At 39.6% G+C, this 20,855-nt stretch overlaps 1 protein-coding gene across 2 annotated transcripts; it reads left to right on the top strand.

The window, feature by feature from the left end:
• Positions 1-7,696: 7,696 nt before the first annotated feature.
• Positions 7,697-16,174, top strand: eno1a (enolase 1a, (alpha)). Of its 2 annotated transcripts, none has more exons than XM_086141944.1 (12): positions 7,697-7,830; positions 9,843-9,937; positions 11,874-11,969; positions 12,414-12,472; positions 12,905-12,974; positions 13,114-13,247; positions 13,370-13,592; positions 13,956-14,153; positions 14,860-15,061; positions 15,167-15,275; positions 15,431-15,489; positions 15,657-16,174. In XM_086141944.1, the coding sequence occupies exons 1-12, from the start codon at positions 7,706-7,708 to the stop codon at positions 15,718-15,720; spliced, it is 1,434 nt and encodes a 477-aa protein (XP_085998070.1). In that variant the 5' UTR covers positions 7,697-7,705; the 3' UTR covers positions 15,721-16,174. The 2 variants fall into 2 exon arrangements, with proteins under 2 accessions (XP_085998070.1, XP_085998071.1); XM_086141945.1 differs by lacking the exon at positions 12,414-12,472 and adding an exon at positions 12,123-12,181.
• The last annotated feature ends 4,681 nt before the right edge of the window (positions 16,175-20,855 follow it).

Genomic DNA, 20,855 nt, shown 5'->3' with positions numbered 1-20,855 from the left:
TGATTTACTGACAAAGCTATAAAATCAATAAAATTGTCCTTGGTCATTTTTATTTCAATTTAAATGCGAGTTAATAAATGTAATAGGTATAAATATATATACTTATGTATATACAGATATTTTTAGCATACTATGTTTGAATGGGAGCAGCAGCACAGCCGTCATTCCCAGGTCACGGGGAGGATTAATTGAGATGAGCAGGATACATAACAGATGATGGAATACGATCAAACAATAACACATAGTTCACACAGACATATTCACTGAGATAATGATTCACTTGACAAACTTTTTGAACTTCCTGTTTTAAACACAATCTTTTCCCCCCGATCAAAATTCAGGGGGTTGCATAATCTTATCATACAGATCATTTTGTTGCAATGTCAAAAATGGGTAAGAACAATTAAATTAAAAAGAAAATCCTCTCTCTGGCTTGAAAATTGTCAATATGGGAATCCATGAGGCATTTTCATGTTCCCGCTGTAACATTCCCATGGGACGAAAATTAACGACTTGTTGCATACGGTGTATAAATGTATGAGGGAAGACAAATCGGACCACATTTTCAGTTGTAAATTGTGCATAAGAATAAAGACAAGTTAAACTGACATTTTAGGGAAAAGTCTAACAGTTTGTCCCCCCATTATGTCCTCTGCATGGTGCCAAAAAATCATATTCACATGAATATCTTTATTATTAGTAGTAGCAGTATTATTATTAATATTATTATTATTTCATACATCCAATCTATGATTCAAACCTGCACAAAAATTTGGCCCAGCCCGTCGAGAAACTTGATGAATTTTTGCCCGTTAGGCTTTTATGTCATTGTACTGACAAAACAGCAGATAGTTGGCAGCAAAAACATCACCTACCTTTTGGGGGTTATAAAAACAGCCATGCCTGTTATAAATAATAGATTAAAGCGTTTCACCTGTAGATTGCAAACACGTTACTGCATGTCCAACACCTTAGTCCTAAATACCTGAGTTATGAGTCTCCAGTGTAGCAGTTTTTTTCCTTGGGAGGAGCAGAAAAAGGGCAGAAACAAAGAAAATGAAAGGCTTTTGTGATTTAAAGTGGGGATTCATTTACAACTGGGGAAAAAAATCCTGGTCAAGATCATGGGTGTACAGTGCTTGAAGTTATTTCCAAGTCCGAAAAAGGAATTTACCACTCGTGTCCTATGAAAATACAAGGCTTCCTCCAGCAGTCTGAAGAGCTGTCTAATCAGTGCGTCACTGTTACAGTTTTACCGGACGATGTGCCAACCTATTTCTTGTCCAGAAGGGATTTTCTGGAAGCTGAATAGGCAACCAGCATGAAACTCCAAGCAGTCCCTGCATCTAGACTACACAACCCCAGGGTGTGGGTTGAGTTTTTTTCTCCAGTGAAAATAAACAAGTTTGAAAGTGTTAAATAGCAAGTCTTTCCACACAACCTGGCCTGGTTTCTTGCCCCCTGTCTGTATGATAATAAACCGATACACTCCGCTTCTAATCTAATTCTTGTCTCTGAAAGTGAGTCATCACATTTTCCAAAATACGACCGTTGTGTTTTTTTCTTCAATGGATTAAAAATTAGATCCCCGTTACGTCAAAGTTAACATGAAGCTGCACGGTGTCACGAAGTTTGGACCGAGTGCAGTCATTTGAAGTCCTGACAGTAATCCAACTGTTTAAGTGTGTTTGTGTGTCTTATCCTGTGCGGAGAACTAATCAAATTACAAAGTGATCAAAGGTTTTAACTTGATGTAGGACTCATTGTTCCTCACGTATCCTCCCTTTCCAAGCCTGGAGTTTTACGGCCTTTCTGCGGCTCCCACTTGATTGATACCAGTTGTTTTCCTGTTTGCGTACCAACACCTGATGGCTGATTACAAGTGGTTTTAAACAATCCCGGGTGGAGAAAACAGAATTGACCTAAGTCGCTGAGAACATTTTCTACACCTGCAAAGTCTTGAGGTCATTAAGACACCGAGGACTTGTTGCCTTTCGGCGATCAACTTGCATATGCCAGCCGTTACGAGTGACCCGCTGTCTCCTCCCTCATTAGATGACTGGGTATGTCTTTGCCTCAAGGATAACCATAATTTAAGAATATCACGTTACGTAATTCTATCACACGTGCAGGAGAAAGGGAGTCATTTAAAGCCTAACTCAAGGCAAACATGACATGATGCCACTCTGTATAGGACTCTGATAACATATCGAAACATTGCCACTTTCTTTTCTTTTTTGCACTGCTGCTACTGTGCACTGAGAAAACCATCATGCTGCTATTGTCCATATACCTACCTATCGACCTTTGCACTAAACTGTACACGAATGAACCAAAAATAAACTCTGCTGCGTCACTCTTATGCTGTCAAATATCAGTTTGTATCTGCATGCACTTAAAACTTAGTACCTCATAGTTTAATGTTTACTGTTTAATCTAACAGTGCCCTTCACTGCTAATTGTGCTTCATTACAATTATTGTATTGTTAATTTCATGACACCGTGGGATTGTGCGAAACGTCTTCTCGATTCCTCCTCTGAGAAATTGAAAATAAAGCTGAATTTGAACTTATAACTTTGAATGATGCTGTTAGTCTTGTTATGATCTCAGTGGCAGTGAGACCAAAAGCAGATACTTACACTGGGGTCAAAAAGTATTTATTCAACCACCAATTGTGCAATTGTGCATCATTTTCATCATAGATACGCTTCAACTATGAGAGACAGAATGGGGGGAAAGAATCCAGGAAATCACATTGTAGGATTTTTAATGAATTAATTGGTAAATTCCTCGGTAAAATAAGTATTTGGTCACCTACAAACAAGCAATATTTCTAGCTCTCACAGACCTGTAACTTCTTCTTTTAGTAGCTCCATATTTCTCCATATGTTACCTGTATTAATGGCACTTGTTTGAACTGGTTATCTGAATAAAAGACACCTGTCTTTTAAAACATCACTGCTCAGGCAGAGATCTGCATGGAGGAATGGGCCAAAATACCAGCAACAGTGTGTGGAAAATCTTGAAGACTTATAGAAAACATTTGACCTCTGTCATTGCCAAAAAACTATTGAGATTAACTTTTGTTATTGACCAAAAACTTTTTTTCCTCCATCATTTCCAAATAAATTCTTTAAAAATCAGACCATGGGATTTTGTGGATTTTTTTTCTCATTCTGTCTCTCATAGTTTAAGTGTACCTATGATGAAAATCACAGGCTTCTATCATCTTTTTTAAGTGGAAGATCTTGCACAATTGGTGGCTGACTAAATATTTTTTTTGCCCCACTGTATAAACACACGGGAGTTAGTCATCTGGATGTTGTGCAACTGCAATGCCATCATTGGAGAAACAATGAATTTGACCTTTATGAGCCAGATGACAGTTAAATACGCAAAGGGTCTTTTTACGGATCCCCATGTGTGCGATTAGGATGGAAGCTCCAGAACTTTTCTGTTAGAGTGCCAGTTTTGATGAGGTGTAATGGCAAAGGTCAGCTCAAACTATGTGGCTCATAACATCTTGAGTTTCCATCCACAACACAGTTTATAAAAGCACCAACAAAAAATTGGAAGTTACAAAAACAGAAATGGATCAGTGCTTGTGTATTTGCACGGCCCCAAGCACCAGGTGCACGTTCAGATGAGCGACAACACAATATGCACTCTCAGAGCATGTGGTAATATCAACATCTTCCAAAATCTCTTCACACTGATGTGGATGACAAAACAGACTTTGTGTAACTATCTGCTGTTTTTAGTGTCACAACAGGATGTTTGAGCTTGACCGCATGTAAGATTAAATGCAATCGATTTTTTAAACATATATAACTGTGTATATATACACAGTTGTAAAGCACTCTTCATGGTAATCAAAACACGGGCATTTTGCTGATGACATGTCAGCTTCACTGGTCCGTTACCGGCTGGACCAGTTTTCTTTTCTACCGTCATGCTTTCTTTTTGCCACCTCATACATACTCTAGATGCAAATTAGTTAAGATGCATATTAGCTGTCGAACCTGTATAGCTGAAGATAATTGCTAGAATTCAGTGATACTAGAGAAACTAATAGTTTCTGTCTTTTTATGTGTGTTGAGGAAAACATATAATGTTACATATGGTGAACATATAGTGTTCTGTTTATGAGAACAATTTCAATTTACTTTGGCCGCTGGATTGCGTACAATCGGATTGCGGCTAGACGCATTCCTCGATAGTTGTTTTTTCTGAAACTAGAGAAACAGTGCTCAACGCTGAGAGAGATCAATAATTTTCCTACAGTGTGGAAGGAGGAGAGAAGGAAGGCAACCGCTAAGATCATCTCCTGCACAGACTTCTCTGCCAGGACCAGCACCTAGTCTATCAATTTCACTTATATTCTTCACAGGGACACGGGATACTTTCATTAAGCACCAGGATTTCACCTTACCACTGGACTGTGTTTTTTCAGGGGGAGGTAATACTTTCACACCTCTATTTCAATCTCTCCAACACTGGACTTGTCTGAAAATGGGGCTGCAGGATATGGAAAGTAAAGAAAGTGCCAAAATGCCAGATGCCCATGCATGTAACTGTTGATAGGATCTGCAATGATGTAAATCGTGTTTACAGATATGCACCGGCAGCACAAAAAAGATGTTTGGCAAAAAAAAAAAAACCTCCCCCAAAACTTATCAGTTCTCTAAAGAAGCAAGAAAGTCTGAATTATTTGTAGCGTAAAGCAAAAAAAAAAAAGTCCCTGGCATATTCTTTGTTAAGTTTAACCTTTAGTCATGTAATTTAAAGTACTGTAGCCTGTATTGTATGGTGGATGAAGTTTTGCTGATTCCTTGGACGTGCCATTTGGGAAGATTCTGTGGAAAAATGACAATTTTATCTGGTCAAACATGTACATGCAGTATATACATATATACTAAATGTATGTCTGCCCAAAATTATTCATACCCAAGGGGTCTAAATAATTTCCAGTTGCGATAAGCCTACTCATCATTACCAGATGACATGAATGGGAAGACTGTGTTATCTTGAACAGAAATCTGCAAGAAAAAGAAAGCTGACTATATCTTTAGAAAGTAAAAATAGAAGTGATTTATTTAACTTTTCCAAAAAATTGCTGGGTGTGAATGCACTCGTCTCAAAATGTGCTGCACATATCCGCAACTGAAAGCTGCCCAAAGCAACCACAGTCTGCGTCACTAATAGGAAAGCTCAGCAGAGGCAGGATACATGGATTAATATGCTTGGCTTGCACGATCTGGCAGCAGCTGGAGATTTTGTTGAAGTGTGTTGATCTTATTTTAAACAATCACTCTGAGTTATGCAAATGAAAACCGAACCAAGCACCAGCTCTAACAATTCACACCGATATAGCTAGTTCGTAGCAGAGGTAACCAAGCTATCCAAGATTTATCCATGTGCAGATTCACACCACTACCAGTGGAAATAACCAAACTAGTTCACAGATGTGTGGAAGTAGTTCTCAAGCTGGCAAATTAAACTGTCACAAATGTCATCATTGCAAGTCTTTTCACCTTCTTAATGTAGTTGGATGATGCCTACATTCAGAAGGGTGAATGTATTTGGAGTAAATCAGATCGACTGAAAAAGCACTGCTTTCAAAAGCTACTTTTAGGTATGTGAAGGCCAAAATGAACATGCTGGATTTAGCTTAAACTAAGATTTTATTTCAACACCTTGGATTTCGCCACAGAATAAAATAAGATGGAATAAAGTAATAAACCTTCAGCAGAGGTCATGTGTAATTTCCCTTCACATTTGAATTGTATCCTACAGGATGCACTATGATGCACTATGACACAAAAGTCATTATGTGATAGAACAATTACACAGTTCTTCTCTCTTATGAATGTTTTATATTGCATTATAGTTACAATGTCATCGAGATCCATTATGGAAATGATTCAACTTTCATACAAATAAGAAAAAAAACTAATATGCCATTCAATAGGAAAGGAAAAAGAAGAAAATAATCCTGCTCTGTGAAAACTAAATTCCTGTCCGATGTGTTTAGTTCATGAATAATCGGCACAATCCTGGTAGGATACTTTTATCTATAACTGGGAACTTGGGATATTCTTTTTTTTTGTTTTTTATTAAACATAAACAGTATAAACAAATATACATATGTACAAATAAACATGGCAAGGTAGAATCGATTTGTCAATGAAACAACAGGGGATGAGAGAACAAAGGACATATGGACATTCGTTCTGTATGTAATCAGAAGTTAACTGTGTTAAAGATTTGTGAGAAATGTTTAATGCTAGACAAAAAAGAAAGTAAAAGAAAATAATTGAATAAATAGATAGATAAATAAAATTAAAAAAAACTTTAAAGGGGAATATAACATGTATTTAACTTGGTGGTTCACAAGAAATCTCAGACATCTGTACTGTATATTTTTTGGTTTTGGGATTTTTCCATAAGTTTTAAGGATTTTTTATAGAATTCAAAATCGTTTATGAAGAACGTGAAATTGGGGTAACACTTTTGCATTCTGTTTTTGTCAATGAAGAACTTGGCCAGGCATAAAATAACATTGACACATCTCTTTTGTTGCTTAAAAGTAAACCAAATGTTATGTCATCTCTTAAGAAGTAAACTAGTGACGATGGAAAATTGTCTTTAACCCATTTTTGAGTTTTAGCCCAAGAGCCCTGTACTTTTTCGCATGAGAAAAATATACGGTCAGTGGTTTCAAAGTTGTCTCAACAAAAGGTACAAATATTATTGTCAATATCAAAGTGTAACCTCAATAATTCCTTAGATGGGTAGATGTCATTCATAATTTTGAAGTGGGTCTCTTTTGCCTTTGGGGGTCTGGGTAGTCAGATACATAGTTTGCAGCGTGGCAATCGATTCCTTATCAAATTTATTTAAAATATTATTTTTGTTTTGACGTCCAGGGAATACATTTTCTGTAAAACATTTCCTAATAAAGGAGTTGCTGCATTTTCTATCCAACTTGGGATATTTTTTTTTTGCCTTCGATGCATTGAGATGTCGACCTCTGAAGTGACATGTAACACCGAGTACCGTCCGGCAGATGGCGCAGTCCAGTTGCGTCAAGGTCATTGCAGCAGCACTCTCATCTCCAGGCCCTGCACCAGACGTCTGCACAAAAACCACCTCATGCAACGATGAGTCGTCAAAAATGTAGAAAACTCCACTGTTTACTCACATCTAATCATCACACCGGCATTAATCTCACTCAAAATAAACTAGTCATGGTCTCAGGGTTAAGAATACAAAACGCGCTTGTTTCTCCAATAATTCTACATAAATGTATATTTTGAAAAGCTGTTCCAAAAATCCTGAAAGTGAAGTGTTTTCTAGTTGGGTAGATAGATAGAGAATTACAATAATTACATTTAACCGGCGACGAGCGGCAGAAAACGTGACTACGGCAGACATGTGACCATCGAGCAGGCACTGCCTGCTTCCCTGCACGTACTCATTCTGCGTCATCTTTCCGACTCCACGCCACGTTGAATCGTAAAACTACATTTCCACCGATTAACGCTAAGCTGGTCCAATTAGACCAAAATGTAAAGAATCTAACGTTTAGTCGCTCTAACATCCCTTTCCTCATCTCTTGTGTTTGGAAAGTCATTCATCTTCTCGGTGGCGAACGTGCATCCATCCTCGCAGTCGAAGATCATGTGACTGTGGTCTCAGCCAATGGCGTGGCCCCGTCGCTTCATCCGTCACGTTTGCTTCCAGTTATCATCGAGGCCGAAACGTCACGACCGCCTTCTCTGCCTGTCCGAACGAGGGACAACACCTTCCTTGCACACGTCGGAAAGGTAATTTCAATGTCTGTATATTCCTCTCGCTTTTTTTAAACAATAGTCGCATTGTCTATGACGACGAAAATGGCCGTATTCAAGACGTCGTCTTTTCACGTTTTCCGCGTTGAGTAGTTTTCCACGGTCTTGGTACGTGATGTTCTTCCGCCTCGAGGACCGTGTTCTCGTCGGTCGCCTACGTCTTCTGCTAACTTCTGTTTTCCCCCCCATTTTGTGTTCCGTGGCTGTTAGAAAAGCGTAATTCATTTGAACGCACCCCCCTCTTTCTATTTTTAAACGAGGCCGTCAGCTGGTGAGACGAACCTCCTTTTTTGAACTGCAATGTGTGTGACAACCGGGGGTCAAATTGCAAACTTCCCGCTGTCCCTGGAGTCCGCGGAGGACTAGCATAAAGTCCCCGTCTGATCCACGTCCGGGCGGATGTGAGGGACCGCGGCGGGCTGCTGTGGCCCAAGTCACTGCAGATCAGGACCAGTTGCTCACAGCAGATGTGGGGGTGTGTCTACCAGCGACAGGAAAATTACTGCCTAGGAGTCTCTTTTTCCGTTGCACTTAGACCCTTTACCCTTAAAAAACAGTTTTATCATTTACTTTCCATTTCCTAAAGTCACTCAGATGTTAGATTTTTCATTCTCTCGACCTAGTTTGAAGTGTCTCATATTTGAAAATATCATGTGTTTATCTTGCTGGCAGATTCCAGCGCAATCTCTGGTTAGATTTTCTAAAATGATGCATAAAAGATATCAAGCATCTTTACATAATTATTTAATTATCTGAAGGTGCCATTTTGTGCTGCCTTCTTGCACTGACCTTTTAAGTCATTGAAGTCATTGAATATCAAATGAAAGTAATGCAGTATGGTTTGAAATGTCTTGTAGTGATGCTGGTAGCAGCATCACAGTATGAGATTGACAATTTCTCAGTGAAATAGGAAAGGCGTTTTGTCTTGGAACTGAATGTTCATGCTCCCCCTAGCCTGTTGAAGTGCTGTTGAGCAACACACTGACAGCTCCCTGGGCTCTGCTAAGTGACTGCTCATGGGTCATCCCTGATGCAGAGACTATCCCTGCAAGGGATTAATAAAGTAAAAGAAAAAAAGAATATGCATAGAAACCCCATGACAAGATTTTAAATTCCAGCTTTCCCAGGTTAATAGTTACCAAAATCAAGCACCACAGATATTTGGCAATAGCCCTGCATGACTTGAATTGATTTGTAGAGAGCTAAAACATTTGCTGTCAGTGTTGCCACAAGCCATTTTCCACAGTGTTTTTCCACCCAGTATGAAGTGTTTCCCCTTGGTTCTGTTGCCCATGTAATAGTCACTCTGTGATAGATTTGGAGACTGCTTTCAAAGCTCAGTCATGCGTTTTGAGTGGGCACATGAGAGTGCTAGTGCATGAATTCAGGTTGAGTTAGACAAAACAAATATAAATCAATGCAAACCATGGCCTGATTGTCTGGCCGTGAGTTTGGAATCTATCAATGGCTTCGTGAGATTAGACTATATTTGAGACCCTTTATACATATAACTGATAACAGGAAGGGGGGAGGCGAACATGCAACTGACATATTGTTTCCTATCATTGTGCTTCACAATTGTTATCAAGTTGTTGCTTAAATATTTAACTGTAGCAATCCCATTTTCCAACATGGTGCAATGCTGATTTTTTAGATGTTGTGTAAACTCCATGAACCTGCAGGGAGTTTTTGCTGCATAAGCCACACCCCACTGTGACTTGTACTTCTACTTTCCCGACCAATCCATCTCAGTTGGCGCCGGTAGTTTGTAGATGTAATATATATTGTTGATATACTGTTCAGCCTCCAGACTCCATCTATAAATTTTGATTTTATCCAGAGTTGGCATGTCATTAAGAGTTTCAAAATTTTGCCAACTCACTGTCTGGCACTAAGGTCAAAACCAGTAAATATTGAGGCAGTGCAACCAGCATCTGACTGCGGATCCGCATTTTACTGACAGCTCATCTCTGCTGCTTCGTCCCCAGATCCAGAACCATGTCTATCCTGAAGATCCACGCTCGTGAGATTTTTGACTCACGTGGTAACCCCACTGTGGAGGTTGATTTGTACACCAAGAAAGGTAGAGTATAAAAAACACTTGACATATTCATGATGAGAAAATTATCTGATATTGTTGTTGTTGAAGAGATTTGCCTGGCCATTTTACAAATAATCCATTTTTAAAATTCCAGTATCAAGTCAATTACTTCAATTTCCTGATCACTAAAAGTACATCTTAAAATAGTTTATCTTTTACAAAGTAAAAAAAATATTCCCCACATAAGAAAGTTAATATCACCATAGTCTTAAAATCAGGACTGTGTTGTTAAACCAATGCTTCGGTTCAGACCTTTTGACTCCAGCAATTTATCAGTGCACCGGGTGCACTGTGGACGGCAAAGTAAGAATTTCATTGTACAGGGAAACGCATTTCTAGACTGTACATATGACAGTAAACATGCGGAATCTTAAGTGTTCAAATTGATAAACTGTTAATAACACAGTAACCTATTACTGATAGACAAATGTCTCTAATATATTGGAATCCAACTGTATGATGTTGCAATTATCTCACTGAGAAAACTGCTAAAATTGTGAACAATTACTGGTCCAGCGTTGTTGCTCAAGATCAAGAAGAGAAGAAGATGGTCAATTAGTGAAAATGATTTTGTGACATAGCACACCCTTTCACTGTGAGTCTATTAGAGAGTACCTCTAGAGGATCACGGATTCTTACCTTTTTGTATTTTATATTACATCATGAAAATAGAGGGGATAAAATTCAATTTCACACACCACTATGGCTTAGATCAATTTATTAAATTACTTAATAGCTTGACTGAAATCTCCTGGTGGGTACACTGCTGTGTGGCCTAAAACAAAGGACTAACTCAACCTGATGAAATGCCCTGAGAATTTTAATGAAGCAACCTCAATGACCATTGACATGGAAGTGAGTGAACTAGGTTTGAGGCCTTGAATACATGGGCTGGAAATGGATTGCTTTATTTCTCTGCCCTGTTGTCTCATTAGTTTGGGATGGTTGCTAAGTACTTGCATTTACTGTAAATTGTACTTTTCTTCCTTTTTGATAAGAATCCCCCTTAAGCCAGTCAGGCATGTTTTGGAATCATTAGAGTAGATGAGTGTTCAGCACAGAGCTTGGCTGTCATATTGAGTGGTTTTTTGTGTTACATAACCAGCTTTACTCTTGGTTAGGGCCATACAGGAGGACCTCCCATGCATCTTGTTATTGTGATTGCAGTCTTTCTCTTGATTTTAAACTAGACTTTTACAATCCCTTTTTAATCATATATCCTGTGCTTATAGCTGGTTCATTACTATTATCGACTCTCAGTAAACACGGTTGCATTTTGAAAATTCCCTTTCCCTAATTCCCCAATGCCCTAATGCTGTTGGTGTGCTACATTTCTGTTTTGCTTTGTGGATTGTTACCCTGTGGCTCCTTAGTTAAGGGAACATCCAGAGACTTATAATTTTTAAACTCTTGGAACAGACAGCAGCTGTGCCCTCCTATCCTTAAACCCTAAATCCCCTCAGACTCACACCATTATTGCCGGGCCACTTGAGGAACTGAAAAGCTTTTTTTTTCCTTCATCCCTAACTATTTCTCTATTGGGCAGGGGTTTAGAGGTTTTCTCAGATGCATAGCACATGCTCCAGTGGTACTCTGTCTCCCCCTGTTACATCACAGCCTCTGCTGCACAGCTAGTACAACTTCTGCATTTTTTCTGACTGTGATAAAATAATAGACATAACACCTCAGTAGAGGACTTTGCTGACTGAAAGGCCTTTCCTCACAGCAACACATACTTTTTAAAAGTATGAATTCAATGAAAGAGTTGTTCATTTGCAAATTTCATGCTGTATTATTACTTTATGTAATTTGAAGCCAGAATGTGTTTGCCATTTCTTTCTCGCATCTTCATCATCTTTTTCTGTGAGCATGATACCGCACTTTAAGAAAAATGACAAAAATGTTGTCTGCCTCTCAGGCCTCTTCAGAGCTGCAGTGCCCAGTGGTGCTTCCACTGGCATCTATGAGGCTCTTGAGCTCCGTGACGGTGACAAAACACGCTACATGGGCAAAGGTGAGCTATTTAATTGATTGTCTCTTTAAACCGATTGGTTGTTACCCTTTTCAGTTCTCTTGACTTTTCAAAATCACTGTACACTGTTCTGTTCTCATCATCTCTCTGTACTTGTGGTGTACCAACTCCCCCATCTGTCTTATCTCCTATCAGGAGTCAAAAGAGCAGTTAAATATATAAATGAATTCTTGGCCCCTGCATTGTGTAACCAGGTAAATAAAGTGTGCAATAATGGAATAACTTACATCTAGCACTGCAAAGCAGCATGAGGAATGGGTTTGCCTTAAAAACTAATATGAGGAGGAACTAACAGGTGTTCACAGATCATACAAAAAAGGAATAGAGCCCCATAATGAAAAATCTGTGTTCTGTGGTCATCTGTCTCCTCTGCCCTGCATGCATGTCTTCTGCCTGGGTCAGTCATGGTCTGCTTGTCCCTTGCAGGTGTCTCTAAAGCTGTTGATCATATCAATAAAACTATTGCACCTGCACTGGTTAGCAAGGTAGGACTGTTTATTGTTGACCAACAATACTGTATGCATGAGACAAAATCACCTATCAGCCACTGAATGCCGTCACAAGTTTATGAGCCAGGCTTTTGAGGTCTTGTAAACAAACTTCAAAATTATTAATATACAACAGGAGTAATATTTGATCTTGTATCAAACTGACTGACTTTATAGTTTTAAAAGAATAAAACAAATGCAGAACAAAAGTGCTGAGGTGTAATTTAAAAGAATGTTTTTTTGTATTTCACTGTATTTTCACACTAAAAAATTAATATCCATTTTACCTATAGACTCTTGAATTTGTAAGTTTTGTGCAATGCTGTGATTATTCTAATAACATTGTGGTGTTTATTCACTAACTAGACAGAATCAAATCTACTTTCCCTTCAAATGAAGTGTTAATAACGTGTGTTCTATCAAATCCAGGATGTGAGTGTTCTGGATCAGGAGAAAATCGACAAACTGATGCTTGACATGGATGGCACAGAGAACAAGTGTAAGATGCTACTTTATTGATTAAAGTAGCCTGACTGCTTAAATTAGCAAAATTGTATATATTCTTCAATTTAATTAGATGGAATGCCACATAAGGGAGTTTAAAACTCATGATTAAATATGTATCTATTCTGCCTCAGCTAAGTTTGGTGCTAATGCCATCCTGGGAGTCTCCCTGGCTGTGTGCAAGGCTGGTGCAGCAGAGAAGGGCGTGCCCCTCTACCGCCACATTGCTGACCTGGCTGGCAATCCTGAAGTCATCCTCCCCGTTCCTGTGAGCATAGTCGAGCTATAACCTAACTAATATATCAAAAGCAACAACATATTCCATTTAAAGTATCACGCTGTAACTCCTGATTCCATTAAGTTGAAAGTTGATCTCTGATTTCCCCTCAGGCTTTCAACGTCATCAACGGTGGTTCCCATGCAGGCAATAAGTTGGCCATGCAGGAGTTCATGATCCTCCCTGTTGGAGCCAGTACCTTCAAAGAAGCTATGCGCATTGGGGCAGAAGTCTACCACAACCTGAAGAATGTCATCAAGGAGAAGTATGGCAAGGATGCCACCAATGTCGGAGATGAGGGAGGCTTTGCGCCCAACATCCTGGAGAACAAAGAAGGTAAAGGGAAAGTTAGAAAAACTGAGGTCTGGTAAGATAAGTGATTTATTTTTGGAGTAGTTAAAGGGTAATCATTGACTGTTGTTGCAATTTCTCCTCACTAATCTTTTGGAAGTGTTACATTCTTGGGCCTCTCGTGGAAGTACCTCCCTTATCATGGCACTCTTGGGCTGGCAAATGGTTTCTAAATTGAGATTGAGGTTTAGACTTTGCACTAAGCCTAGTTGCTGCTACCCACTGATTTGTGTCCTTGTTTGACAAAACCCCAGTGGAACGAAGTATAAATTGGTGATTTTTTTTTTTTCTTTATTAACGGCAGCGACTTTGTTTTAAAATGCTTACTGTATTGTTTTCTTTTCTCAGCTCTGGAGCTGCTGAAGAATGCCATCGGCAAGGCTGGTTACACTGACAAGATTGTCATTGGCATGGATGTGGCTGCCTCTGAGTTCTACAAGGGGGGCAAGTACGACCTGGACTTCAAGTCTCCTGATGACCCAAGCCGCTACATCTCTTCTGACAAGTTGGCTGACCTCTACAGGAGCTTTGTCAATGATTATCCCGGTGTGTATTCAACACAATACGACTCTTCTTTTATTTCACTTGCTTGCTTTACCCCAAGTTGAACTTTTAAAGGATTTAGAAAGAACAACAATAACTCAATGAGCTGCAGTCTGGATTCAGTTGTCAATGTTTTACTGTACAATGAACAATGAGAGTCCATTGTAATCCTATTGTGTCTGTGACAACAAGAACCAGTGAAGAAATCCTTTAATTTTTCAGGCATCTTTGACTGATTGTTATTGTAGATTGATATTAATCAGTGTTAATGTTTCTTAATTCTCTAAAAGTACTTCTAAAGTTACCATTTTATTCCTGTCAGTGATCATCCCATTGTGAGATTCATCAGTCAGTGGGAAACACCATTGTCATTTGTTCGTTTAGGTCTTATGCTCTTTCAGACGATTTTCTCAGTGGGGATCACATTTCATACTGTACACACATAGAGCTGATGTCAGTGTTGCAAGGCTGCAGACGGTAGGGTTCTATAGAATTTCACAAATCTGAATCAGATTGTGATTTTCAAAAGGATATTTTCAGACAGACTGTCATCCCCAAATTAGACTGTTGCTATTTTAGTAGCTCCTTACTGTTTCCACTGACTTTGAATACTAACACACATTGTATTGTTATCCATCCATCCTGATTTGGCTTCTTGATTTATGTTGACAGCTGTAACATGACTGACTCCTCCATTACTTCCTTACAGTTGTCTCTATTGAGGACCCCTTTGACCAGGATGACTGGGAAGCATGGTCCAAATTTACTGCCAGTACTAACATCCAGGTGGTGGGTGATGACCTCACTGTCACCAATCCCAAACGCATTGCCAAGGGAGTGGCTGAAAAGTCATGTAACTGCCTCCTGCTCAAAGTCAATCAGATTGGCTCAGTCACGGAGTCCCTGCAGGCGTGAGTTTCTGCAACATGATATTAGACATTTGAGATTCCTGATATCTACAGTGGTAAACAAGGAGATACCAGGCTAACAAGACCTAAACGTATCCCTTCTTTTAGATGCAACATGGCCCAGAATAGTGGCTGGGGTGTGATGGTCAGCCATCGCTCTGGTGAGACTGAGGACACCTTCATTGCTGACCTTGTTGTCGGCCTTTGCACTGGACAGGTACATCTTGTCAAAATTCATACAGAGCAATATTTCATGATTAATCAACCTGGTTTCATTAGGCTTGACGGCATGTTAGGTTTGAAGCAGATAACTGACTAGCGCCCCAATGCTGCTAAAGTTTTTAGTTTTGTTTTACTTTACCTGCTTTTCAGATCAAGACAGGTGCACCTTGCCGATCTGAGCGCCTGGCCAAGTACAACCAACTGCTCAGGTTAGTTCAGTCTTAAAATGCACTTGTCTTTTTTTATTTCTTGATAAAGAGGTGGTAATGTAGTTACAGCTCACAGGTATCTGCATTTATCGTATAGCGCACAGTATTATAAAAAAGTTCTTTGGCGTTATCAGCTGCTAAGTCAAGACAAACTGTCACTGTCCTAGGATTGAAGAAGAGCTTGGAGCCAAGGCCCGTTTTGCCGGCCAGAATTTCCGGCATCCTATCTGAGCTGGGCATCCTCCATGGGCCTCTGTGTGTTCATTGCTCATCAGTAATCCCAACACAAAAATGCCGTGCTAGGTCACCTGCAATGCCTAGAGAGAAGATGGAGAGAACGTCACAGAAATACAAGGTCCAAGTCTTCGGTCTGCAGTGTGGAGAAGCTACATTGCATCTTCCACTTACAGCCACAGTTCAGCTCATCTTCAAACTATGCTTTAGCTTCTGAATAGTGTCTGTCCCTGATGTTGATTTCTGTGTAACTGTGTGAAAGACTTCTGTTTAGCTTCTTGTGAGTTGTAGTGATCCTTGGCCTCCTAGAGAGTATTTGAGCTACTGTAACTGTAGTACTACTCTGCTTCAGGCAGAAGTGAAAGTACTGTATGTGCAATGTGTCGCATCTCACAAGGTATTGTGTTGCTGTAAGCGTCGGCAGAACTATAATAAACAATATAGTTTGAAATAGTTGACTTTTTTTTTTACATGACGTCTCATCAGAATTTTGTGATTATTATTGAATGTTGGGACTTGTGATTTTTTTTCTATGATGTCATATGTCCTCAAACCCATTCAGTGTTATCATTTGACTGAAAAGAAAATCAAATTGATTTTTGAATCTCCAGTCAAATGTTACTATTAGCTCATTGCAAGTTTGTTCAACAAAAATAATTCACAATTTCAGCTGCCTGTCCTAACAAGTGAACATAGCCAGTTATGAGCTGTCTCTTCAGCTCCCGTCCGTGTAAAGAGTAGATGTAATCTGAATACCTCCGGGAGGCCGAAATACGAGTCCAGGGCTGCAGGATGCCATTTCTGTCCCCCTGGGTAAAAGAATCCAGGCGCTCCATGCAAGCTCTTGGCACAGAGGCTTGCCAATATAAATGAAGGTCTTTTCACTGGTGGATTGACAATGTGGGGGCTCGCCACCACATCGGTCTGTGTATCCCAATTCACTTGAAGCCCTGCAGGAACCTGCCCTCTCTTGTTCAGCTGTTACTAAGGAGATACATTACAAATCACTTGTGCAAAGACAGAACCAGTTATCTTCCACTTTGAAACAAAATATCAACATGACATCAGAAGCCGATAGCTGAAATAAAACGGAGGGACAACTTTCAAATAATTGTACAAACTAATCAAAAAGGCAACTTCTCCATGAATAAATGAGATACGAGTTGAGATATGGGTTCATTAAGCATTATGCAGGATATCTTGTCTTTGACAGTTGCGCCACCCAGTGGTCACATTTCTGCAGTGCATGTTTCTAGGTCGATGTCTTTTCGCTCATTAAGGCAGCATAGTAGAATCCAACAACCACATACTGATAGCATGTCTTTTTCATCCAAGAGAGATTATGAATACTCTAAGTGATCGTAAAGATTCCAATAGTGATTGCTGAATCCAAGTTGATAATGCACATGTACTCAATTGTTTGTAAGTGGAATTTTAAGGTGTTGGTACTTCATATGAGTAATAGCAGTAGAATATACATCCTCGCCAGCGTATTGAAAAGAGGAATTTTGTACTCTCTACTCCATTGCATTTATTTTAAAGCTTCGTATGCTTTTCAGATAGATAATTATTGTTCCATAGCATGGTTTATCAATTGTATTGCCTTTATTTTCCCGTTTAAAACCGCCCGACGTGTGAAAACGATGACATCAAGTGTGTGAATCAACGTGATTCACTGACAGTACAGTGCCGCTGACCTTCTAATTCTGTTATCTAACAATGTCTGCACATCACAAGAAGCTTAAATAGTCTCTCATGTATCTATGATAAGATACACAATGTAATGATCGTAACAAATATGTTTATAGAGCGCTTACGATCAATTTGCAGTACAAATGAGAAGGGGTAGAAGGGCACATGACATGATCGTCAACGCCATTATTTGTGCATGTGTGTTGACTTCTTTTCCGTTTAAAATCCAAAATGATTATTATTTATATTGTTTTGCTGGAATACTTCTGTTGTTTTACTCTCAGTTGGTTACATGTTTCCAAGTGCTTGTACTTTTATTCAATGAGGAATGCAAAACGTACAGATACCGACGATGAACGTGCGTTGCAGTAGTAACAGGTGGGAAACAGGTAAAAGAATAAACATGTTTCCCCCTATTTGATTATGACTACGATGTTTGTTTATTATAAATCCATCCGTGTTTTGGGTCGAACCTGCTTCTGTCCGTTTGATTGAACGGCGCTGTGAGAGAGCAGATGCAATCGAATGGGCAGACACGCGGCGCATGCGCAGAGAGAACTGCTCTATTCCAAGCTGTTAAATCTTGTCGCATTGTTTTCTCACAACTCTCTACAGCTCTGTCTTAATATCCGCACACTCAACGGTGTAGTTCTCTGAAATCCCCCAAGGGCAATTCTATTTTAGCCCAGAGTAAGTGCCGCTAACACGCCGTCTCTTCCTCTCTCTTTCGCTCTTTCTCTCTCTCTTCCTCCCTCCTCCTCCTCTTTGGATGTTTCCAGTTTCGGCCAGTGGGTGACGATATTTTACCGGCTGAACTTTGAGAACCCCCAACTGTTCTCACCCCAACATGAAGAAGGATGCTGTCATGCTGAGTGCCTCTTACACACACTAGTCTGAGCATCCCGGCAACGATTACTCCCTGTTTATTTTCAAGCCCATCATTTATGACAGCCTTATATCCATCGTGGTCCGTTCCGCTATACGTTAGCTCCATAAGAGCAGACATACAGGTGGCACTGCAGCTGTTGTGCTACTCTCTGTAGTGGCGACACTTGGCTAACTAACGTTGGCTAATTGCCCCTGCTGCTGCTGCTATTGTTTGTTGTTGCAGTCTCTCCTCAAACAAATCACAGATGTTGTAGATCACGCTCTGTAAGGTAAGTGCTGTGAGATTCAATCAGCCGTCTTCTTTTATTTTGACAAACATTTTGGCAAACGTGGAAGAGATGACATATGAGAGGATTGTTTGTAAACGCTGGACTGTTAACGTCAACCAGTGCTTGTTAGCTATTTGGCTAATTTGCCTGTTAGCATCAGCTAGCTGGTTAGCTGATAGACTTGTTTGCCCCTCGCTGTTGCAGGTTACCACGAAGTAATGTTAGCGGCTAGCGGCAGACACTAGCACTGATTGGAAATGCCAGGCAGGAACAGTGTAATGTCTGGATACAAACAGCTCATTGACACCGGTTCCCAAAGAGCCGATACAGCTAATTTAGGATGACCCTTCTTGTATTTCACTTGTTTTAAAATTAAGATGCACGGAGCTGCTCAACGCCTCCGCAGAGAGTTTGTCAATTCGAACTATCAATTGTAGTGTGTGTGTGTTCCGGGGATTAGCCTGAGCCCATTCAACCTATTGTCATTAGCTCATGTAAACGTTAGCTACCAACGCTATCTTGCTGTCTTTGTGTTCAAGACCAAGTTAAATTATTATTCGCCTTTTCGTTCATTTTCGAGCTCCCTCGGGGCTAGGTTTAAATAGACCCCACAGTGTAGAATGGTGCACAAATGTATGGTTCAAAACAATTACGTGGGTCTTGTAATATTACAGGAGACATTTTCAACAAATAGTACTGGCAGAATTGCCATAATTACTTCTCTGCTCTGGCAGTCGGGGTAGTTCAAACATTTGAGCAATAGTGTCACAGTGATCGCGGCTACAAAAGTAGTGCGTTAAAAGTTGCTGGTTATCATTGTGGTGACTTTATTATGCGATGTAGCACAAAGTTACGAAATTCTGCAACCAAACTTTTGCAACTGTACTAGAGGGCTCACTTGAATGGTTTGACTTCAAAATACAGCATAATCTAAATCAATGTTGAATTTACAAAGTCGGTAATTGTGTCCGTGACATAAATGGCAGTGATGTCAGGGCTTTAGTTAGTCGCCCCGAAGAAAGGTTGTTAATATTTTAGACAGCTTAAAACTCCCCTCCCTTCAGTTCTCCTTCATAAGCTCTGCTCCAATGAGCACACTAGTGCAGCACATGTAAGCCCCGCCCACTCCTCCACTTTGTTGTGACTGTCAGTTTTATTTTGCAAACAAAAACTGAAAAAATGTCTCAAAGCTGCTGTTTAACGGGAGGCAGTACCCAAAGGCCCCCCCAAATTCTTTTTTTTTTTTTTTTTTAAAAAAAGATGCCGTTCAAAACTATGTAAGGAAAAGGAAAAGGTTATGCAAGTTCCAAGCAGGACAAGGTATGAATTCTGTAACGTACTGACACATTTTCTCTTTGAGTCAAACACTGTTATCCAAATGTGGGTTTTTAGGAACCCATATATTTTTAGAGCCCTTTTATAGGGTGCAACTTGTTTTATTGAAAAGTGACAACACGTGACAATTCTATATTGTGTCACCATTTTTTTTTACAACAGCTTTATACAAGAGCCAACACGAACTTTAGCCTGAATTTCACCTGCCACTGCTACCCACCATCCTATGTGAATGCAAGACAAAAAAAAATACACAGCACACGTAAGATGGAAAGCAATTTTGTTTCAGCTCTCCAACAAATAGCTGCCATACTGATATGATTAAAATATATTGTGCTGTGCCCTTTCAACCTGTTACAGCGTTTGTGGACTTGTGTAGTCCCACATTAAAAGACTCTGCACAATGTGGCAGGTTGGCCACTCGAATAGAAATTATGTATGCCGCAACATACAACCGTGGCTTTGAACAAGGAGTTCAAAACAATATATTTCACTCCGTCAACATATTGTTTGTGCAAGGCTGAGATGAAATGATGAAACAATATGTTGTGTGGTGAAAAAGTGTTCTTTAATACAGTTATTTATTCAAGAGAGTCACCCTCTGAGTACCTTTGCATTGCTTTATTAATGCAAGATCTTTTTAAAGTCTCCATCTAAAATCTGTTTTCAATTATTTATTCTTATCTCAAAAATGTATCATACAAGCCATCAACTGGGCAGTTGATGAATTTTATTCCCTCAGTCAAATCAACACCAGTCTCATGATCCTGTGTGCCAATTTATTGTGCTTTTATTAGTTTAAAACTATACCCAAAGGGGTTTGTGCTGCATTACTATTCATTCATTTATTCAGTCATCTGTCTGTATGCTATGTGTTTGATTTGGGGTCCATTTAGTTGTGTTGATAAGTTGCTGTAATTCTGTAAGGTACGGACAAACTTGCATGGG

The sequence above is a fragment of the Fistularia commersonii genome, chromosome 34 (genome assembly GCF_037954325.1).
Source record: "Fistularia commersonii isolate RoL2024-O1a breed Wild chromosome 34, RoL_Fcom_v1.0, whole genome shotgun sequence".
In the NCBI taxonomy this organism is placed as follows: Eukaryota; Metazoa; Chordata; class Actinopteri; order Syngnathiformes; family Fistulariidae; genus Fistularia; species Fistularia commersonii.
This window is presented reverse-complemented; position numbering and strand designations above follow the sequence as displayed.